The following is an 18003-nucleotide window of genomic DNA, read 5'->3' on the forward strand; positions in this document are numbered from 1 at the left end:
ATGTATACACATTGCACAAGTACCTATTCACTTTTTTCCTGCTGACTACAGCAGGGACTAATTTTTCAATCAACTGTAGCAGAATATGTGATACATCCTGGGCACTTTATATCTCTGCCTCATCCTTTCCTGAATTATAGCTCCCTGTGGTTGCAGGGATAAACCTGGTGAATGTATATACCTAAAGTCACTAAAAAACAGGCCAAGTAGTCAAACACCAGAATCACTGCTCTTAGCAAAATATTTCTCTATGCACATTTATGGTTATATTAAAGAAAATAGCTTTTTAAGTCTATCAACCTGTTACCTAGTAAAAAGCTTAGAAAATTGGAGCCCTTATTTACTGGCATATCTTCTCGTAGATATTGATAGTTTTAAGTTTTTAAAGAATTATTCAGCTGGTTCTCAAATCTTTGGTGTTTCTTCATTCTTTTGAATAGTTATCTTAGTATTCAGTCATAGGGATCATATATGTGGGATTTTTTTCTGATCCTAAACATTGTTTAGTTCCTCATCATACATTACTAAACTTTAAAATAACATTTTCTGTTTGAGAGCTAGGTTAACCAAGAAAGGGATTTGAGTTCAAAATTCAGCCAACCTCTGTAGACAGGGAACTGACCAGCTGAAACTAACATAGAAATAACATGAAGTGAAACTGACAGTAGAATTGAAAGAAATTAATTTAAGAACCCTTGCCAGTTTTCTTCTATTTTCATTCTAAAATATTTTCTCTCTGGGAATGTAGAGACTATTTGTAAATAAGTTGATGTGTCTTGGTCATTTAACACATTTACCATTGTGGTGGTAGTTAAGAGAAGTATTTACCTCTTTTTTGAAATTTCAAATTTATTTTTTTATTTATTTTGAGAGAGAGAATGTGTGTGCATATGCTGAGAAGGGGCAGAGAGAGAGGGAGGGGGAATCTGAAGCAGGCTCCATGCCAACAGCCCCACATGGGGCTCAAACTCATGAACCATGAGATCATGACCTGAGCCGAAATCAAGAGTCAGATGATGCTTAACCAACTGAGCCACCCAGGCAGGCACCTCTGTCTCTTTTTTTATATAAAAAAACTATACTGAATAAATTCTGTAATGAGTATAAACTTAAAAAATATTATTTGAGATTTTTTAAGAAAGATAAAAGTATTTTATAACTGGTATATATATAGAATTTTGAATTTGTGTTTAAAAATAGTTAATTTTCAAAGGTTGTACAAACCAGTGTGTTTCAAGTGTAGGTCTACACACTGGCTGTGTCAGAACCACCACTTGTGTAGCTTTCTTTTTGTTTTTTTTCTGGTTAACAGTTTTATTTTATTTACTTTCTAATTTACATCCAAATTAGTTAGCATATAGTGCAACAATGATTTCAGGAGTAGATTCCTTAATGTCCCTTACTCATTTAGCCCATCCCCCCCCCCCAATCCCTCCAGTAATCTTCTTTGTTCTCCATATTTAAGAGTCTCTTATGTTTTGTCTCCCTCCCTGTTTTTATATGATTTTTGCTTCCCTTCCCATATATTCATCTATTTTCTCTTAAAATCCTCACACGAGTGAAGTCATATGATATTTGTCTTTCTCTGACTAATTTTGCTTAGCATAGTACCCTCTAGTTCCAGCCACGTAGTTGCAAATGGCAAGATTTTATTTTTTTGATTGCGGAGTAATACTCCATTGTATATATATACCACATCTTCTTTATCCATTCATCCATCGATGGACATTTGGGCTCTTTCCATACTTTGGCTATTGTTGATAGTACTGCTATAAACATTGGGGTGCATGTGTCCCTTCAAAACAGCACACCTGTATCCCTTGGATAAATACCTAGTAGTGCAGATGCTGGGTCATAGGGTAGTTCTATTTTTAATTTTTTGAGGAACCTCCAGACTGCTTTTCAGAGTGGCCTCACCAGTTGGCATTCCTACCAGCAGTGCAAAAGAGATCCTCTTTCTCCGCATCCTAGCCAATATCTTTTGTTGCCTGAGTTGTTCATGTTAGCCATTCTGACAGGTGTAAGGTGGTGTCTCATTGTGGTTTTGCTTTGTATTTCCCTGATGATGAGTGATGTGGAGTATTTTTTCATGTGTCATTTGGCCATCTGGATGTCTTCTTTGGAGGAGTGTCTATTCATGTCTTTTGCCCATTTCTTCTATGTGTTTTGGGTGTTGTGTTTGATAAGTTCTTTATAGATTTTGGATACTAACCCTTTATCTAACCTTTATGTCGTTTGCAAATATCTTCTCCCATTCTGTCTGTTGCCTTTTAGTTTTGCTGATTGTTTCTTCGCTGTGCAGAAGTTTTTATTTTGATGAGGCCCCAATAGTTCTTTTTTGCTTTTGTTTCCCTTGCCTCTGGAGACATGTTGAGTAAGAAGTTGCTGCGGCCAAGGTCAAAGAGATTTTTGCCTGCTTTCTTCTTGAGGATTTTGATGGCTTCCTGTCTTACATTTAGGTCTTTCATCCATTTTGAGTTTATTTTTGCATATGGTGTAAGAAAGTTGTCCAGGTTCATTTTTCTGCGTGTTACAGTCCAATTTTCCCAGCACCACTTGCTGAAGAGACTGTCTTTATTCCATTGGATATTCTTTCCTGCTTTGTCCAAGATTAGTTGGCCATATGTTTGTGGGTCCATTTCTGGGTTCTCTGTTCTGTTCCATTGATCTGAGTGTCTGTTCTTGTGCCAGTACCATACTGTCTTGATGATTACAGCTTTGTAATATAGTTTGAAATCTGGGTGTAGCTTTCAATGTGTACTGATTTTCAAGCCCCATTCCCAGATATTTAGAATTCATTAGGTCAGCAATAGATTCTCTTAATCCATGTGTTTACAAAACTCCCAACAATAATCATCTTTGGCAATCACTGTTTTAACCATTTCCTAGATTATGTTGTTTATATTATTATATTCACTTACCTGGCCATATATTTTTTAAATGGTAAATTTTATGTATATATTTTATCAAAATACCTAGCCATATTTTTAAAAAAATATTTATTAGGTAGGATGTTTTTATTGAAGGTAACAGAAAACTCAATTCTGGATTTATGTATGGCTTAAATTATAAAGGGGCTTTATTGGTTCATGTACCTGAAAAGTCCAAAAGTAGGATATACTTAAGGAACAGTTTGATTTGGGCTCCAGCTTGTTGCATTAGCCATGATTCTGAAAGCTCTGCTTTGCTTGTCATTTTTTATCCTTAGGAGGTTTTTTTCATCGTGTTAAAATGGCTAACAGATGAACCTTATATGTACTTGCATAATATGCAGAATAAAAAACTGTAACCCATAATTTCCGGTAAAAGTTTTAAGAGTCACACAGTTTGAGCAAGACCAGAAGTAGTCACAATGCAAACAGATCTGATTATCCTGTTTGGTTTAAACCCTACCTACCAATCAGAGCCTACCTGTGGGGTTAAGGATGGGGATAATTCCTGTACTATGACCACTACATAATAAAGGAGAGAAAATAGATCTTGATGTAACAACCATAAAATCTACTTGAAACTATTACAGAGATGAACTGTAACTCAGCTAAAATTAGATTGTTTTAATAAAGTAATTTATGGTATAATATTACTTTTCAGTTTCTTAAGTTTCTAGTAAAAAAGTGAAGAAAGTTCGAATCCTAGAGCAAGAGGTAGGTTTTAAATGAAGTACAAGTAACCTTGGGAAATAAATACCTTTTCACATATAGAAATGAACTACAGTATAGACTAAGTGCTTGCTTTCTAGAGGGAGAGGGCATGTATTATTTTTTTTATTGATGTCTTCTCCAAGTATTTTACTATGAAAATTTTCAAACATACAGAAGTTGAAAGAGTTCAACAGAGAACATCACAAACCCACCACCTCCATTCTAGTATTAATATTTTTGATATTTGTTTCATCTGTTGCTTTATTAGATATGTGTCTATCCAACATTCTAGCTATATTTTTTTTTTTTTCTGAGAGCTCAGGAGTGCGAGTGGGGAAAGGGCAGAGGAAGGAGAGAGAGAATCTGAAGGAGGTCCATGCCTAGCATGGAACCCCAGGCAGGGCTGGATCTCACCACTGTGAGATCATGACCTGAGCCAAAATCAAGAGTTGGATACTTAACCACCTGAGTCACTCAGGGGCCCCTTAGCTATCTTATTTTTTGATGCATTTCAGAGTAAGTTAAAGTTGTTATACTCTATCCCTAATTACTTAAACATGCATATCTTTAGGTTATTAATGACCTTTTGACTCAGAGACTTATACATGGAACTCTATGGCTTAAGGCCTCAATATGAATTAGATTATTATAGATATCATAATGGTAATTGCTAAAATAATTACTGAAAGAAAGGTCCGAGAGTAAAAGTGCATTTAAGTAAGCCTTTTATAAATATTACTTTATGGTCTCTTAATATAAAGTTTCTTTTATTGCATGACAAAAAGTTATATATTTAAGGTGTGTTCAGTGAAATTATAGAATACCAAGATTGTTGATGTGTTGGAGCTCTTTAAGTTTGTTACTTACCTAATGAGTTTTGCTTAGGAAATCACTTAACTGGCAATCTGTTGTTATCAGCTAGACCAAAAGAAAATACAGGTTACTGGTAAATTTATTAGTGTAGCTGACATTTTCCCACCTTATCAGAAAGAACTATGTAGACATTGCTTGAAAATAGAAAGGTATAAAAATTTTTGCAAAAAATAATCCTAAACATTAGATAATTGAATAAATTGTCTCAGAAGTGAAATTAAATTGTTATCCACTTTTTAGAATGTAATAGTTAACTGGATTTTTTTTTTTTTTTTTTGGCACTGTAAATGTGTAGTTATTTAGTTACCTGATTTCAAGAGAGTCCTTAAAAGGGTTCAGTTCATCATTTAAATGAGAACCCATTTGCAGAACATAAAAACCACAGACTTAGATAAAAAGTTATTTATACATTTTAATTTATTAAATAGCACTTAGGACCTCTCTGACTTCACTTCAGTTTTTGAAATATCAGCTAGATTTGCTTAAAGCAGACTATTCAATCAGAATACCTTAGGCAGAGCTTTTCGACTGGTGTGTCTGTCACACTGGTATGCTACTAATATGTGATAAGTGTGCAGGGATGGGGGTCACTTCTAGAGTGCAGAGCTGCTTAATTACCCTTCCTTTGCCCTCAGTTTAATCAGTATGCCTTACAAGCTGTTGTTACAAACATTAAATTTCTTTATTGTAAAATTTCTCAACTGCCCAATTTTTTTTATTAAATATTGCCTTTCCTCTAAAGAAATCAGGGTGCAAAACTTTGGCTAAACCTTACTAAGACTCACCTTTAGGGGAAACATCTATGGAGTCAGTCACTTTTTTTTTTTTTTTTTTTTTTAGTTTTGTTTTGTTTTTGTTTTTTTAATCTGAATGCTCTCTATACACAAACTCAGGACACCAAGATCAAGAGTTGCAGCCAGGTGCCCCTCTTAGTCACTTTTGTAAAACACATTTAATGATTTGTGTCTTGCCAGACTGTTTATCATGCAGGTTTCCCTACAGGAAAGAATTGGTATTAATTATTGTTAGTGGCCATTCAACAGCCTTTCAGACCTAAAGTATTTTGCTTTCTTGAACTTCTGTCTTGGAACATTAGAACTTACCTTGAGCTTTGTCATTTTATTCGCCCTGAGAATTTTATTTTGTTCTGAATGATATTATTGCTATGGGATATCCAAAATCCTCAAGAACTTTACCTTCACTGGGGACCAGATTTAAAGGTACCTTTTCTAAATCTGATTCTAAACCACAAATATCTAGCCTTTCCATCTCATCCATAAGGATTTCTTCCTAGTAGTCAATTGCACTTTCCATTTAATCAGCAATTATTTTCAAGGTAATTAATATGATATGATGCTAAAATTAGACTTAAAAGCCATCAAAGAGTACAGCTGAACACATATACTCAAAGTAGCCCCCTTTGGAAGTATATTTACTTAATCAGTTGCTGCTGCTGCCATTTACCAGGTCACATACAGGATTTGGAAAATACCTTCTATAAGGATAATGACTTTATTTATTTTATGTCAGCAAATATTCTCTCTCCATATTTTTTTTCTCTTTTCTACATTCTTTTCTTCCTTCTTGACTCACTACTTATTCCTAGTGCTTGACATAATCCTTTCCTACTTTGGGAATATACGGGACTGAGATGGAGTAAGTCTAGAACCAAGGAAAATTATGGGAAGGGGTAGTCATGAAACAGAGTGAATTTGGGTGATAGGTTTATTAGTCTTTATTATATTACTCTTTTGTTCTCTGTTTTTGAAATATTTTATTTAAAATGGGGAGTGGATAAAAATCAGATGCAGGCATAATTACATGTAAGCAGTATTAGACAACTATAAATTGATAATATGAGTCATTAGCTTAGGGCCATAAATGAAAGTATGCTTTAGCATTTCATCTTAATTTTTTTCTTTTTATATTGCAATTCCCATTGAAATAAGTGTGGGCTAAAATAAATAACTCAAGTAAAGTTTTGAAACAAATCCAAGAAAGCTAATTTGCTTGATCCTTTGCATAAATTCCCATATATTCTTGCCTCCTCAGGCAAACTCATGTTTAGAGTGCTGTGGGGGAAAAATGTGTCAACTGTTTATGTAATTCTTAGGCAATTATTGGTTCACTCAGTTAGGAATAATAGTTTCTTTTTTTTTTTTTTTTTTTTTTTTTTTTAACGTTTATTTATTTTTGAGACAGAGAGAGACAGAGCATGAACGGGGGAGGGTCAGAGAGAGGGAGACACAGAATCTGAAACAGGCTCCAGGCTCTGAGCTGTCAGCACAGAGCCCGACGCGGGACTTGAACTCATGGACCGCGAGATCATGACCTGAGCTGAAGTCGGCTGCTTAACCGACTGAGCCACCCAGGCGCCCCAGGAATAATAGTTTCTATTACACAGAGGTGTTGTGATGATTACATGTAAAGAGCTTAGAACAGTTGTTAGCACATTGTCAGCCCCAGTCCCTCTCCATCAGGATTGTACAAGAGAATTAAATCCTACAGAAAATAATCTGAGTAACTGTTTTCTCAGTTCTTCTAAGTATGGTACATAGTACCACTCTAGATGCATAGGAGGAAAGTTAAATTATTACATACAGTGATGTTTGGGCATTAGGACTTAATTCCTTCGGGGAACCTCAATTGAGAACGTCTGATAAGTGTTCAAGATATGTTAGCTATTATTACTTTGTTTACAAGTGACAGAAACCCATATTTAAACTGGTTTAAATAATAAAGGGACTTCATTCATTCATATACAGTAAAACCTTGGATTGTGAGTAACTTGTCCTGTAAGTGTTGCACAAGATGAGCAAACATTTCTAATAAATGATAAACTTGATAAATGAGCAATGTCTTGCAATACGAGTAGTACATGATGTCAAATGCCTCGTGATCACAGCTGAGACAATGGTGTCTCTCTCTCTCTCTCTCTCTCTCTCTCTCTCTCTGTCTCTCTCTCTCTCTCTCTCTCTCTGTCTGTCTCTGGAATTGTGGGTGATCGTCTCCCATGCTTGGATGCTCAGTCTCAGACCACAGTGTTTGGCAGAAATCAGTGATTTTTCAGAATGTTGGAAGGTGCCCACAACTGACACTAGTGTATTTTTGTCACTTAAAAGCACCTATGGATGGACAGTCGTTCGCTTTTCCATACAAGAGTAAGCTTAGGAATACTTTGCTTTATACCTAGGTCAGGCTGCCTACAGATGTAGACCCTTTTCTCTGCTGCCTTATTGCCAGCTATATTAAATAATTTACAGTATATGACAAGAGTTTATTAATACTGTACTGTAGTCAACATCTGTGTGAACATATACAGTGGTCCCCATGCAGAAAAAGATTCCATTGAGCCAGTAGATAGCAGTGATTCCATTAGTGATAGTGAAAATCATCCTACACAATAACCCCCTGTGAACGAACCACAAAGCTTTTCAAAGGTAAGTGCATGTTAATTTATTTTTCCGTATGTTTTGTATTTTTTTTATTACTTTATATTACAGTATTGTAATCATTTTTATATGAACATTTTTGGGTTGTGGAACAAATCATCTGAGTTTCCATTATTTCTTATGGGGAAATTCGCTTTGATATACAAATGCTTTGGATTACGAGCATGTTTCCGGAACAAATTATGCTTGCCAACCAGAGTTTTACTGTAAATGAAAACAAGTAGGGAAGGCTTCAGAGATGGTTTGATTAGGATTTTGAGTCAGTATCTCTGCTGTTTTGGTTCTGCCTTGCTCTGGTCAAACATTTCTTATTTGAGTATAATTGACACACAATGTTATACTAGTTTCAGATGTACAGCTTAGTGATTTGGCAAATTTATACATTACTCTGTGTTCACCACAAGTGTAGCTGTCATCTGTGCCATGACATTGCTGTTAGAATATCATTGATTATATTCCTTATGATCTGCTTTTTATTCATGTGACTTACTTATTCCATAACTGGAAGCCTGTATCTCCCTCTCCCCTTCACACCTTTTGCCCAACCCTATAAACCTCCCTTCTGGCAACATCAGTTTGTTCTCTGTATTTGCAGGTCTGATTCTGCTTTTTGTATGTTTATTCATTTTTTCATTATTTTTTTTTTTAAGATTCCACTTATGTGTAGAGTCATATGGTAGTTGTCTTTTTCAGTCTGACTTAGCATAATAGGTCCATTTCACTTAGCATAATAGGTCCATCTGTGTTGTCTCAAATGGCACAGTCTCATCCTTTTTTATGGATATGTAATAGTCTGTTGTGTGTATGTATTTGTGTGTGTGTGTGTGTGTGTGTGTGTGTATACATACATTACATACACACACATACGTACTACATCTTCCTTATCCATTCATCTATTGATAGACACTTAGGTTGTGCTCTTCCTGGCTATTGTAAATAATGCTGCAATGAACATAGGGGTGCATATATCTTTTTGAATTAGTGTTTTTGTTTTCTTTGGGTTAATACCTGATAGTGAAAATACTGGATCAAATGGTTATTCTTTTTTTTTTTTTTTAATTTTTTTTGATGTTTATATATTTTTTTGAGAGAGAGAGACAGAGCATTATGGGGGAGGGGAGGAGAGAGAGACACACACAGAATCCAATGCAGGCTCCAGGCTCCAAGCTGTCAGCACAGAGCCCAATGCGGGGCTCGAGAACCTGTCAACCGTGAGATCATGACCTGATCCGAAGTCGGACGCTCAACTGACTGAGCCACCCTGGCACCCCTCAGATAGTTATTCTATTTTTAATTTTTTGAGGAACCTCCATACTGTTTTCCACAGTGGTTGTACAAATTTACATTCCCACTAATAGGTCATGAGGATTCCTCATACTCCACATCCTTGCCAACACTTGTTATTTCTTATCTTTTTGATTCTAGCCATTCATTCTGACAGGTGTGAAGTGATACATTATGTGGTTTTGATTTGCATTACCCTGATGATGAGTAATGTTGAACATCTTTTCTGTGTCTTCTTTACAAAAATGTCAAGTTCTCTCCACATTTTTTAATTGGATTGTTTGGGTGTTTGGTGTTGAGTTGCACAAGTTCTTTATATATTTTGGATATATATATATATATAGGTATATATATACCTATATATATATATATATATAGGTATATATATATATATATATATATATATATATATATATATGAATGAATGAAAAATTTTCTTATTAGATATATTGTATGCAACTATCTTCTCCCATTCAATCAATAGGTTGTCTTTTTGTTTTGTTTTTGCCTTTTTGTTTTGTTGATGATTTCCTTTGCTGTGCAGAAAGCTTTTTATTTTGGTGTAGCCCCAATAGTTTATGTTTACTTTTGTGTTTGCTTTTGTTTCCCTTACCTTAGAAGACATATCTAGAAAAAATGTTGGTACAACTAATGTCAGAGAAATTACTGTCTGTGCCCTCTTCTAGGATTTTTATGGTTTCAGGTGTCCCATTTAGGTCTTTAATTCATTTTGACGTTTTGTGTGTGTGTTTGTGTGTGTGTGTGGTTTAAGTGGTTCAGTTTCATTTTTTTGCATGTAGCTGTACAGTTTTCCCACCACCATTTATTGAAGAGACCGTCTTTTCCCCATTGTATATCCTTGTCTCCTTTGTCATAGATTAAATGGCTATATAATAATGGGTTTATTTCTGGAGTTTCTATTCTGGGGTTCCATTAATTGTATGTCTATTTTTTTTGCCTGTACCAAACTGTTTTGATTACTACAGCTTTGTAGTGTGTATCTTCAAATCTGGCATTGTGATACCTCCTGCTTTGTTCTTCCTTTTCAGTATTGCTTTGGCTCAAGCTAGTATTTCTAACTAAAATTTAAAAATATATATATATTTTCTTAAATACAGGCTAGTGGCTAAAAATCATAAGGTGTCTGTTGAATATGTTTATGAAGCCTGGCACATTTGGAATATAATTATTAAATTAGTTATTTTTTTTAAGATTTTATTTTTAAGTAATCTCCACACCCAGTGTGGGACTCACACTCACAACCCCGAGATCAAGAGTCACATGCTCTACCAATTGAGCTAGCCAGGTGCCCCTAAATTAGTTCTTTGCTTAGGTGATTATATGTGATATTCATGTGTTCAAATATATAAGAAAAGTTTTAAAGCCTCTAGGAATAATAGTTGTTCTTTATATCTATACAAATATTAGTTAACTGCTTCAGCAGGCCATATTCTAGTGAAAGGTTTTTAAGACCGGTGACCAAAAGGAGAAGAACAAAAAAAACAAAAAGAGTGGGCTTATAGGAATAGCTTGTTGAAAGGATTTGAAGAACAAACTAAAGTTACATAAGAATGCAATCAGGATGGCAAGGATGGTTCATGCAGAAGAGTAATTCTGTTGGAATGATACCCTGACTTTATAGGGGAGCCACTCATTCTGTTACTGGAGCAGTTCTAGTTAGTTCTTTCTGCCAAGGATGTTGGGAGATGTGTAGAGGAAAGTAGAGCATGACTTGGCGGCAGTGAGAGTACCAAACCAGGTCCAGGGTCTCTTCTTACTGTGAATGGAAAGAGCAGTAGAGAGCTCCACATTGGAAAGTGCTCTGCAGAACAACCCGTTACTCTCAAGGTAATTTTACAGGACCTACAGCACATTTTATTGTAATTATTTATTATTATTATTATTATTTATTATTATTATTATTTTTAGAGTGCATATGTGGTGAGGGAAGGGCAAAGAAAGAAAGAGAAAGAGAGAAAATGAGAATCTTAAGCAGGCTCCACACTCAGCACAGAGCCTGATTGATGCAGGGCTCAATCCATGACCCTGGGAGCATGAGCTGAATTCAAGAGTCGAATGCTCAACTGGCTGAACTACCCAGGTGCCTCTACAGAACATTTTAAAACCTACTTAAAAAAAAATTTTTTTTTAACGTTTAATTATTTTTGAGACAGAGACAGAGCATGAACGGGGGAGGGCCAGAGAGAGAGGGAGACACAGAATCTGAAACAGGCTCCAGGCTCTGAGCGGTCAGCACAGAGCCCGACGCGGGGCTTGAACTCACGGACCGCGAGATCATGACCTGAGCCGAAGTCGGACACTTAACCGACTGAGCCACCCAGGCGCCCCTAAAACCTACTTTTAAAAAAATCTGGGGCGCCTGGGTGGCTCGGTCGGTTAAGCTTCCGACTTCGGCTCAGGTCATGATCTCACGGTCCGTGAGTTCGAGCCCCGCGTCGGGCTCTGTGCTGACAGCTCATAACCTGGAGCCTGTTTCAGATTCTGTGTCTCCCTCTCTCTCTGGCCCTCCCCCGTTCATGCTCTGTCTCTCTCTGTCTCAAAAATAAATAAACGTTAAAAAAAAATTTAAAAAAAACCCTATAAATATTCAAGTAGCACTAAGATAACTTTTATAGAAACTTCAAAGCTCTTTCAAATCGAAATGTGTATCTTCTCTGTAGGTACTGATAATGAATGATCTTGAAGTTGGATTCTTAAGAGATAATAGCAAGTATAGAACAGTGTTCATAGTGTCTGTAGTATTAGTAAAAATATGTGTGTGTATGCAAATGTGTTTCGATACATATGTACAAAATATCATGGGAAGATTACAATAAAAAACAACTGTGATTGTCTTCTATGGAAGGAAACCAAGTGATGGGTGAGTGTTAAAAGTAAACTAGTACTTTGTTGGTATCTGGAGTTACTCTAGTTTTAATAGATGTCTCTGGATCAGAGCTTCTTAACATTTCAAGCGTCATCACATGGCTTTTAGAAATAATCTGGCAATATAAAAAACAACTCATTTTTCACTCTCTAATAAGCCCTATGTCTTAAAAGTCACATTTGTTTTCAGATGGTATATGAAAAGGCAGCTTCTCCCCTTCCCAATTTATATCCCTGGAAAATAATCACATGGTTCTGAAACTAGCTGTTAGGAATCAGCTATATCTAGGACTCCTGCCATACATTCCTAAGCTAATTAAACAAGAGATTCAGAGCTGTCCTTCCCCTTTTAAGAGTGGTTTGCAGAACCTTTTCTTTTTTCTCTTTCTCCTCTGTTTGCCACACAAAAGCTGATTCCCATGTAGCTGTGGGAAGCTCACTGCCTTATCAACTAAGCATTGAATCTCTTGTGGTATGGATAGAAAATCATTTATCCTCAAAGTAAGAAAATGCCTTTGAAATTCTAAGGTAATTTTTTCACTAGTACACCATTCAACTGTTGGTTTCTGAGAGTTTCTCAAAATGTACATTTTATAAGTTGTATTTGTTATAAACAACTTCCCTAAGCATTATATAGAAATAATCAGTATAAGTTACTATAAATTGCTTTTCAGAGATAGTTTGAGAACAGGTTTGTTCAGAATTTAGCTAGTTAAAGGATATGCCCTTATGCTGTCCTATATCTTAAAGTATTTGAGTACATGCTGTGAAAGTTGTCTCTTGTTTTTGGTTTGTTTTATTGTCATAAAACAGAAAGAAGAAGGAAAGCTTCAAGGACAGCTTAACAAGTCTGATTCTAACCAGTATATTAGGGAACTGAAAGATCAGATAGCAGAGCTGAATCATGAGGTAAGTGATCAAAATTTTGATCTTCACATATTTCTTTCTTCCTTCCTCTGTATTGTAACAACACTGTATTACTGGTTGTGACAGACTCTTTCCTGATAAATATTTTCTGTGAATCCCTGATTATAATTAAATAATAATATTTTAGAAAATTGTCTTCTTTTTACCAAAATTTGTTCTATTCCAATATTGAGGATTAATTTTCCTTAAGCCTTTTTATGGTGATCTAAAATGCTTAATTAATATTTGCATGGCAAATATTTTTTTTTAGTGTAATCTGAAAACCTTTGATAGTTTGTCTAGGTGTCAAAGTTACTTCAATTGAAGTTTTCTTTACACCTATAGAATAATTAGCGTTATTTACCGTTGTAGATAGAGGGAAGTCTTTTCACTTTTGTCTTCTTACTCCTTTCATGGTGGTATTACTGAGATTGCAAAAAAAGGATACTTGCCTAATATCAGTTAACAGATTTCTTAGTACCTAAACACTTTTTAAACTGGCACTACCTTGAATCTGTGAAATTTAACTCATGAAATTTTCAGATAGTATTATTAAGAACTCTACTAAGTAATTTAAATTAATGTGCTTTGATTAGAGAGATACTTTTTGTTAATGTGGCTTTAGGTCAATTTCCTTGTTTTTTATTATTTTCTAATGGTAACTATTTATCTAAACATGAATATAGAAGCTTGTGTCTTACCTTGAATTATTTGTACAGTAAGGTTTATTCACAGAGATAAGATTTGAATGGGTTATATAAACCTTATTTGTTAAGAAAGAAATTCATTTTGCCCACTAAATTAATTTAAACCTCAAAGGAAAAAGTTTGGACATTACTCTTTCCTGGTATTACATCCTTCAGTTAAAGTCTGAGTGTTTTGGGTAATACCTCCTGGAGGTAATCAATCTAAGTAAATTCTGAATGAAGAAACAAAACATTAACAAAGTTGATAAATCTTAGATGTGGTTTAATTTAACTTGTCCTGAAATTTGAGTGGTTATTCCGGTCATTTGCAACCATGATAGCATTTGAGGGATTCAGGATTATGAATAATCTTTACTTATTTGTTTGTGTGCTTTTTTTATAATCTGTTCTGATCTAAGCTATGTGTGAAAGAACAAGTTACAGATAAGATGTTCTAGAAAGTCTTATTGTTTTGAGAACCGTAGGAATTATTCCTTGTATTGAAAAGTTTTTCTCAAAGGAAATTTTGTCTAGAATAAAGCAATCTTCCCCTTATAATTTTGACTTAGAGTGATAAGGAACCTTTAATGTTGGTAAATTAAGAAAACTGTATATGGATTGACTGTATTTCCAAGCATAGTCTAAAAATCACCCAGCAAACATTAATTTTGCATGTCATAATCCTTACCTAAAAATGCTGTTCTCCTCATCAGGACTGGGAAAAAACTGTTCACAAGAGGTTTTACTTTAATGTCATTTTTTATGTGTGGCCTGTGAAAAATAATCTTTCATCTTACACAAACATGGAAAGAAAATCACTAGAGTAGAATTTTCTACTGTTAAAGAGCTACATTGTATAAGTTAAAAACTAGAACAGCTTGTGGCGAGATGCTAATTTTGTATACTCATACTATTCAAAGTACACAGGTCCTGGGTTTAAGCAGGCCCCAGTGAGAAAACATGGTAGAGAAGAGGGCGAGTACAGTGTAGGTGGGGACCACACAAGAATGCAGAGGTGAGAGTGACTGAGCATGGGTCTGGGAGTTTAGAGGCCAGACTCTTAAGAATTAAGAATTAATGTGGGTAAATTGTGGGAAATAAGGGTAGATTAAATAGAACCAGCTTATGGTGAATCTTCAAAGCTAGAAGAGATCAAATTTCCTAGATAAAGTGAAACCATTATAGATCTTTAGTTAGAGGTTCATTTTCATTATGTTTCCTGAGCAGATTTTAACACCTTCACCTGTTTCAAAGTTTTATAATTAAGGAACGGATAAATGAAAACAAGTGTAAGTTTAAACCAAGATAATAGTTGTAAGTACATTTATTATACACATTACTATTTGTTGGACCAGCTTCTCAAGAGGGTTAAATAAGGAATCACTTTTTCATTCTAGTGATTTTTCATTCACAATGGGGGGGGGGGGGGCTTAACGAAAGTCAGTCTGATCTCTCCAACTTAACTTTTGCCTGTGTGCTAGAATTTGCCAGAATCTTTAGCTTTCAACATAAAAATTAACTTTCAATTATTAATATTATTGAACATGTGACTGTTGATACTTTCTTAGCTGATTTTTATACTTCTCAAAATGCTGAAGGAAATGTTGCAGATTGATCTTCCTAAAGGGATAGCAATTCTGTACTTGTTATAACAATTGTGATCACTTAACTTAGTTGGCTCTATGAAATAGTAGAGAGGATTAAGTGGGTTATTTTTTATGACTGAATATAGTGTTGATCTGTAAAAAAAACATTAGTAGTTACTATTTATTGAGTACTCTCTATTGGTCAAGAATTGTGTCAGACAGTTCATATTTATAATTACTACCCTTCATAATTATCCCACATGATGGTGGTATTCTCAGTTGAATTAGATTAGAAAATATGTCATCAATATTTAAAAGTCTAAAGAAACTCAATTAATGACAATATTTTAACTGTGTTGTTCCTCCCTGACACATTATTTTGCATACATCCAATAAGTGAATTCTGTAAATGACCTAGCAGCAAGAGCTCCCTTTCTCTCCTTGTTAGCATTGCAAATGGAGATTTATCTTCACTTCCTGCAGTTTACTGTGATCCATCCAAATGCCTTCTCTGACTCACAACCCCTGCAGTTTCTACCATCACTACCTAATTTATGCTTTTAGTTTTACCTACTTCCCATAGAAATTTTTTAATTTGGAGACTCTTATACCCTACCAAGACCCTCAGAGAAACCACTGTGGAAATCCTTGATGCCCCAGATGTGGCAAGAGCCATGGTTAAATTCTCCCTTATCCCTACATCCTGTCCTCATACATACATAGAAAATACATACATACATACATACATACATACATACATACATACATAGAAAAGAACCTGGGTCCCAACTCAAGTGTGTTCCTTATTCCATCTTCCTTACCTCCTACGCTTCCATCCGTCTGTCATCACAGCTCCTACTAGGCACTAGGTTTAGAACTAAAGATTAATTAAAGATTGAAACAACGCATATCCCTCAAGGGGCTCACAGTCTAACAACAGAGATAGGTATTCAAATAAACAAATGGCAATACATAACGAAAAATATGGCATTTAGTAGTTACCATTTAATAGTCATTGTGTCAGACACTCCTAAATGTTATACTTACATTATTTCTTTTAATCTTCACAACATTCCTATGAAGTAAGTAGCATCATTATTATTCACATTTTACATGTAATAAAACTGAGGTTCTGGGGTATTAAATAACTCCCCATGGTCATATACGAATTAGTAATAGAAATAGGGTGTTAGTTCAGAGTATATGACTCTAAGCCCATTCATGCACTTAACCGCCATATGCTATAGCCTGCTTTGAAACATACAGGAATAAAATAGTAACAGCATCTGGGGTGGGTTTTGAAAAATGAAATTTATCAGGCAGATTGGACATCAGGAACACTTAAGTCAGATATATAAACCAAAATTGTAGTTTCTAGGAAATTTGAATAAGCCTTGTACTTTTGCAACATAGGTCTGTCTTCTCATAGCTACTGATCACTAAAGACACAGAATACTTTCTGAATGCCAGGAAAGGGATCTAGAAGAAGGTAGAAGATTATTCTCATTTAGTAGCCAAAGAAAATATACTCAGGACTCATTTTAGGTGTAGACATACTGAGAAGTATAATCCTATGTCTCAGTCAAATTACCAGTTGACTAGCTTCCCTGGGTCCTTTGGAGCCTTGCTACCATTTACAGTGTTTTATAGGAAAATGCATGCTAAGCAGCTGATTTGAGAATGTTTTTGAATATAGATTATATATTTTCATTTGTTCTTGATGGTGATATATTCTTGTGGATGTTCTAGGAATAGGTAAATTTATTCCAGTCTAAAGATAGTTCATTTATTTTAAAAGTTAAATGTTTTCCAGTTAAACAGCTTTGCTGAATTTTTATGATGTCATAATAGTTTTAATGTACTTTATGTCCTTAAGATCTCATGAAAGTAATTCTAGTTATATTTGTTTAGTAGGTTTTCTACATAGAGCAAGTTTTCTCTTTTTTTTTAAATGCTTATTTATTTTTGAGGGGGAGAGAGAGAGAGAGAGAGACAGAGCGCAGGCAGGGGAGGGGCAGAGAGAGAGGGAGACAGAGAATCTGAAGCAGGCTCCGGGCTCCTAGCTGTCCACACAGAGCCCTACTCCGAGCTCAAACTCACAAACCACCAGATCATGACCTGAGCCGAAGTTGGATGTTTTAACCGACTTAGGCGCCCCCTTTCTAGTAATAGTTCGTAAACCAGGTGTAGATACTTGGGATGGTTATTTTAATCTTCACAATTATCCTGTAAAAATCATTATTCCCATTTTATAGCTGAGAGGCTAAATAACATGTCCACAGTCACATAACTAGTAAGTAGCAGAAGCTTGAATCAGGACTTTCAGTTGACTCCAATGCATTAAACTTAGAATGAAGTAGAACCAAAACAAACTATATATTTTTTTAAAAAAAGAAAAAACCTTCAAAGCATTTTTGTTGATCAATAAATACCCTGCGTTGTTCTACACATAATGAAGCGAATTTGTAAATGATGCAGAGTAGCAAACTTCAATTTTGTGAGACACAGAAAACTATAGGAGTGTAATATGGAGCCATGAATAAGACCCATGCAAAAATGCATACCACAGAATTATCAATATATTTCTTAATAAGTGGTCCTCAAACCAGGCTCTAAGGTTTTCAGCACTCAGCACCAAAAAAGGGGGAAATGTCACTTTAAACATTTCAGAGTGAATGTGTAATGAAAA

General features: G+C 35.1%; 1 protein-coding gene across 16 annotated transcripts in view; it reads left to right on the plus strand.

Annotated features, from left to right (window-relative positions):
- EVI5 (ecotropic viral integration site 5) overlaps window positions 1–18003 on the plus strand; it is a 248899-nt gene that overhangs the window by 203590 nt on the left and 27306 nt on the right. For 15 of the 16 annotated variants that reach the window (XM_078451656.2, XM_078451660.2, XM_078451658.2 and 12 more), the window contains one exon: window positions 12950–13045. The exons of the other annotated variant lie outside the window; for it this stretch is intronic. In XM_078451656.2, the coding sequence (XP_078307782.1) occupies window positions 12950–13045 (96 nt within the window). The remainder of the gene's footprint in view (window positions 1–12949; window positions 13046–18003) is intronic. 16 annotated transcript variants of the gene reach the window in all.

The sequence above is a fragment of the Panthera onca genome, chromosome C1 (genome assembly GCF_046562875.1).
Source record: "Panthera onca isolate mPanOnc1 chromosome C1, mPanOnc1 haplotype 2, whole genome shotgun sequence".
Classification (NCBI taxonomy): Eukaryota; Metazoa; Chordata; class Mammalia; order Carnivora; family Felidae; genus Panthera; species Panthera onca.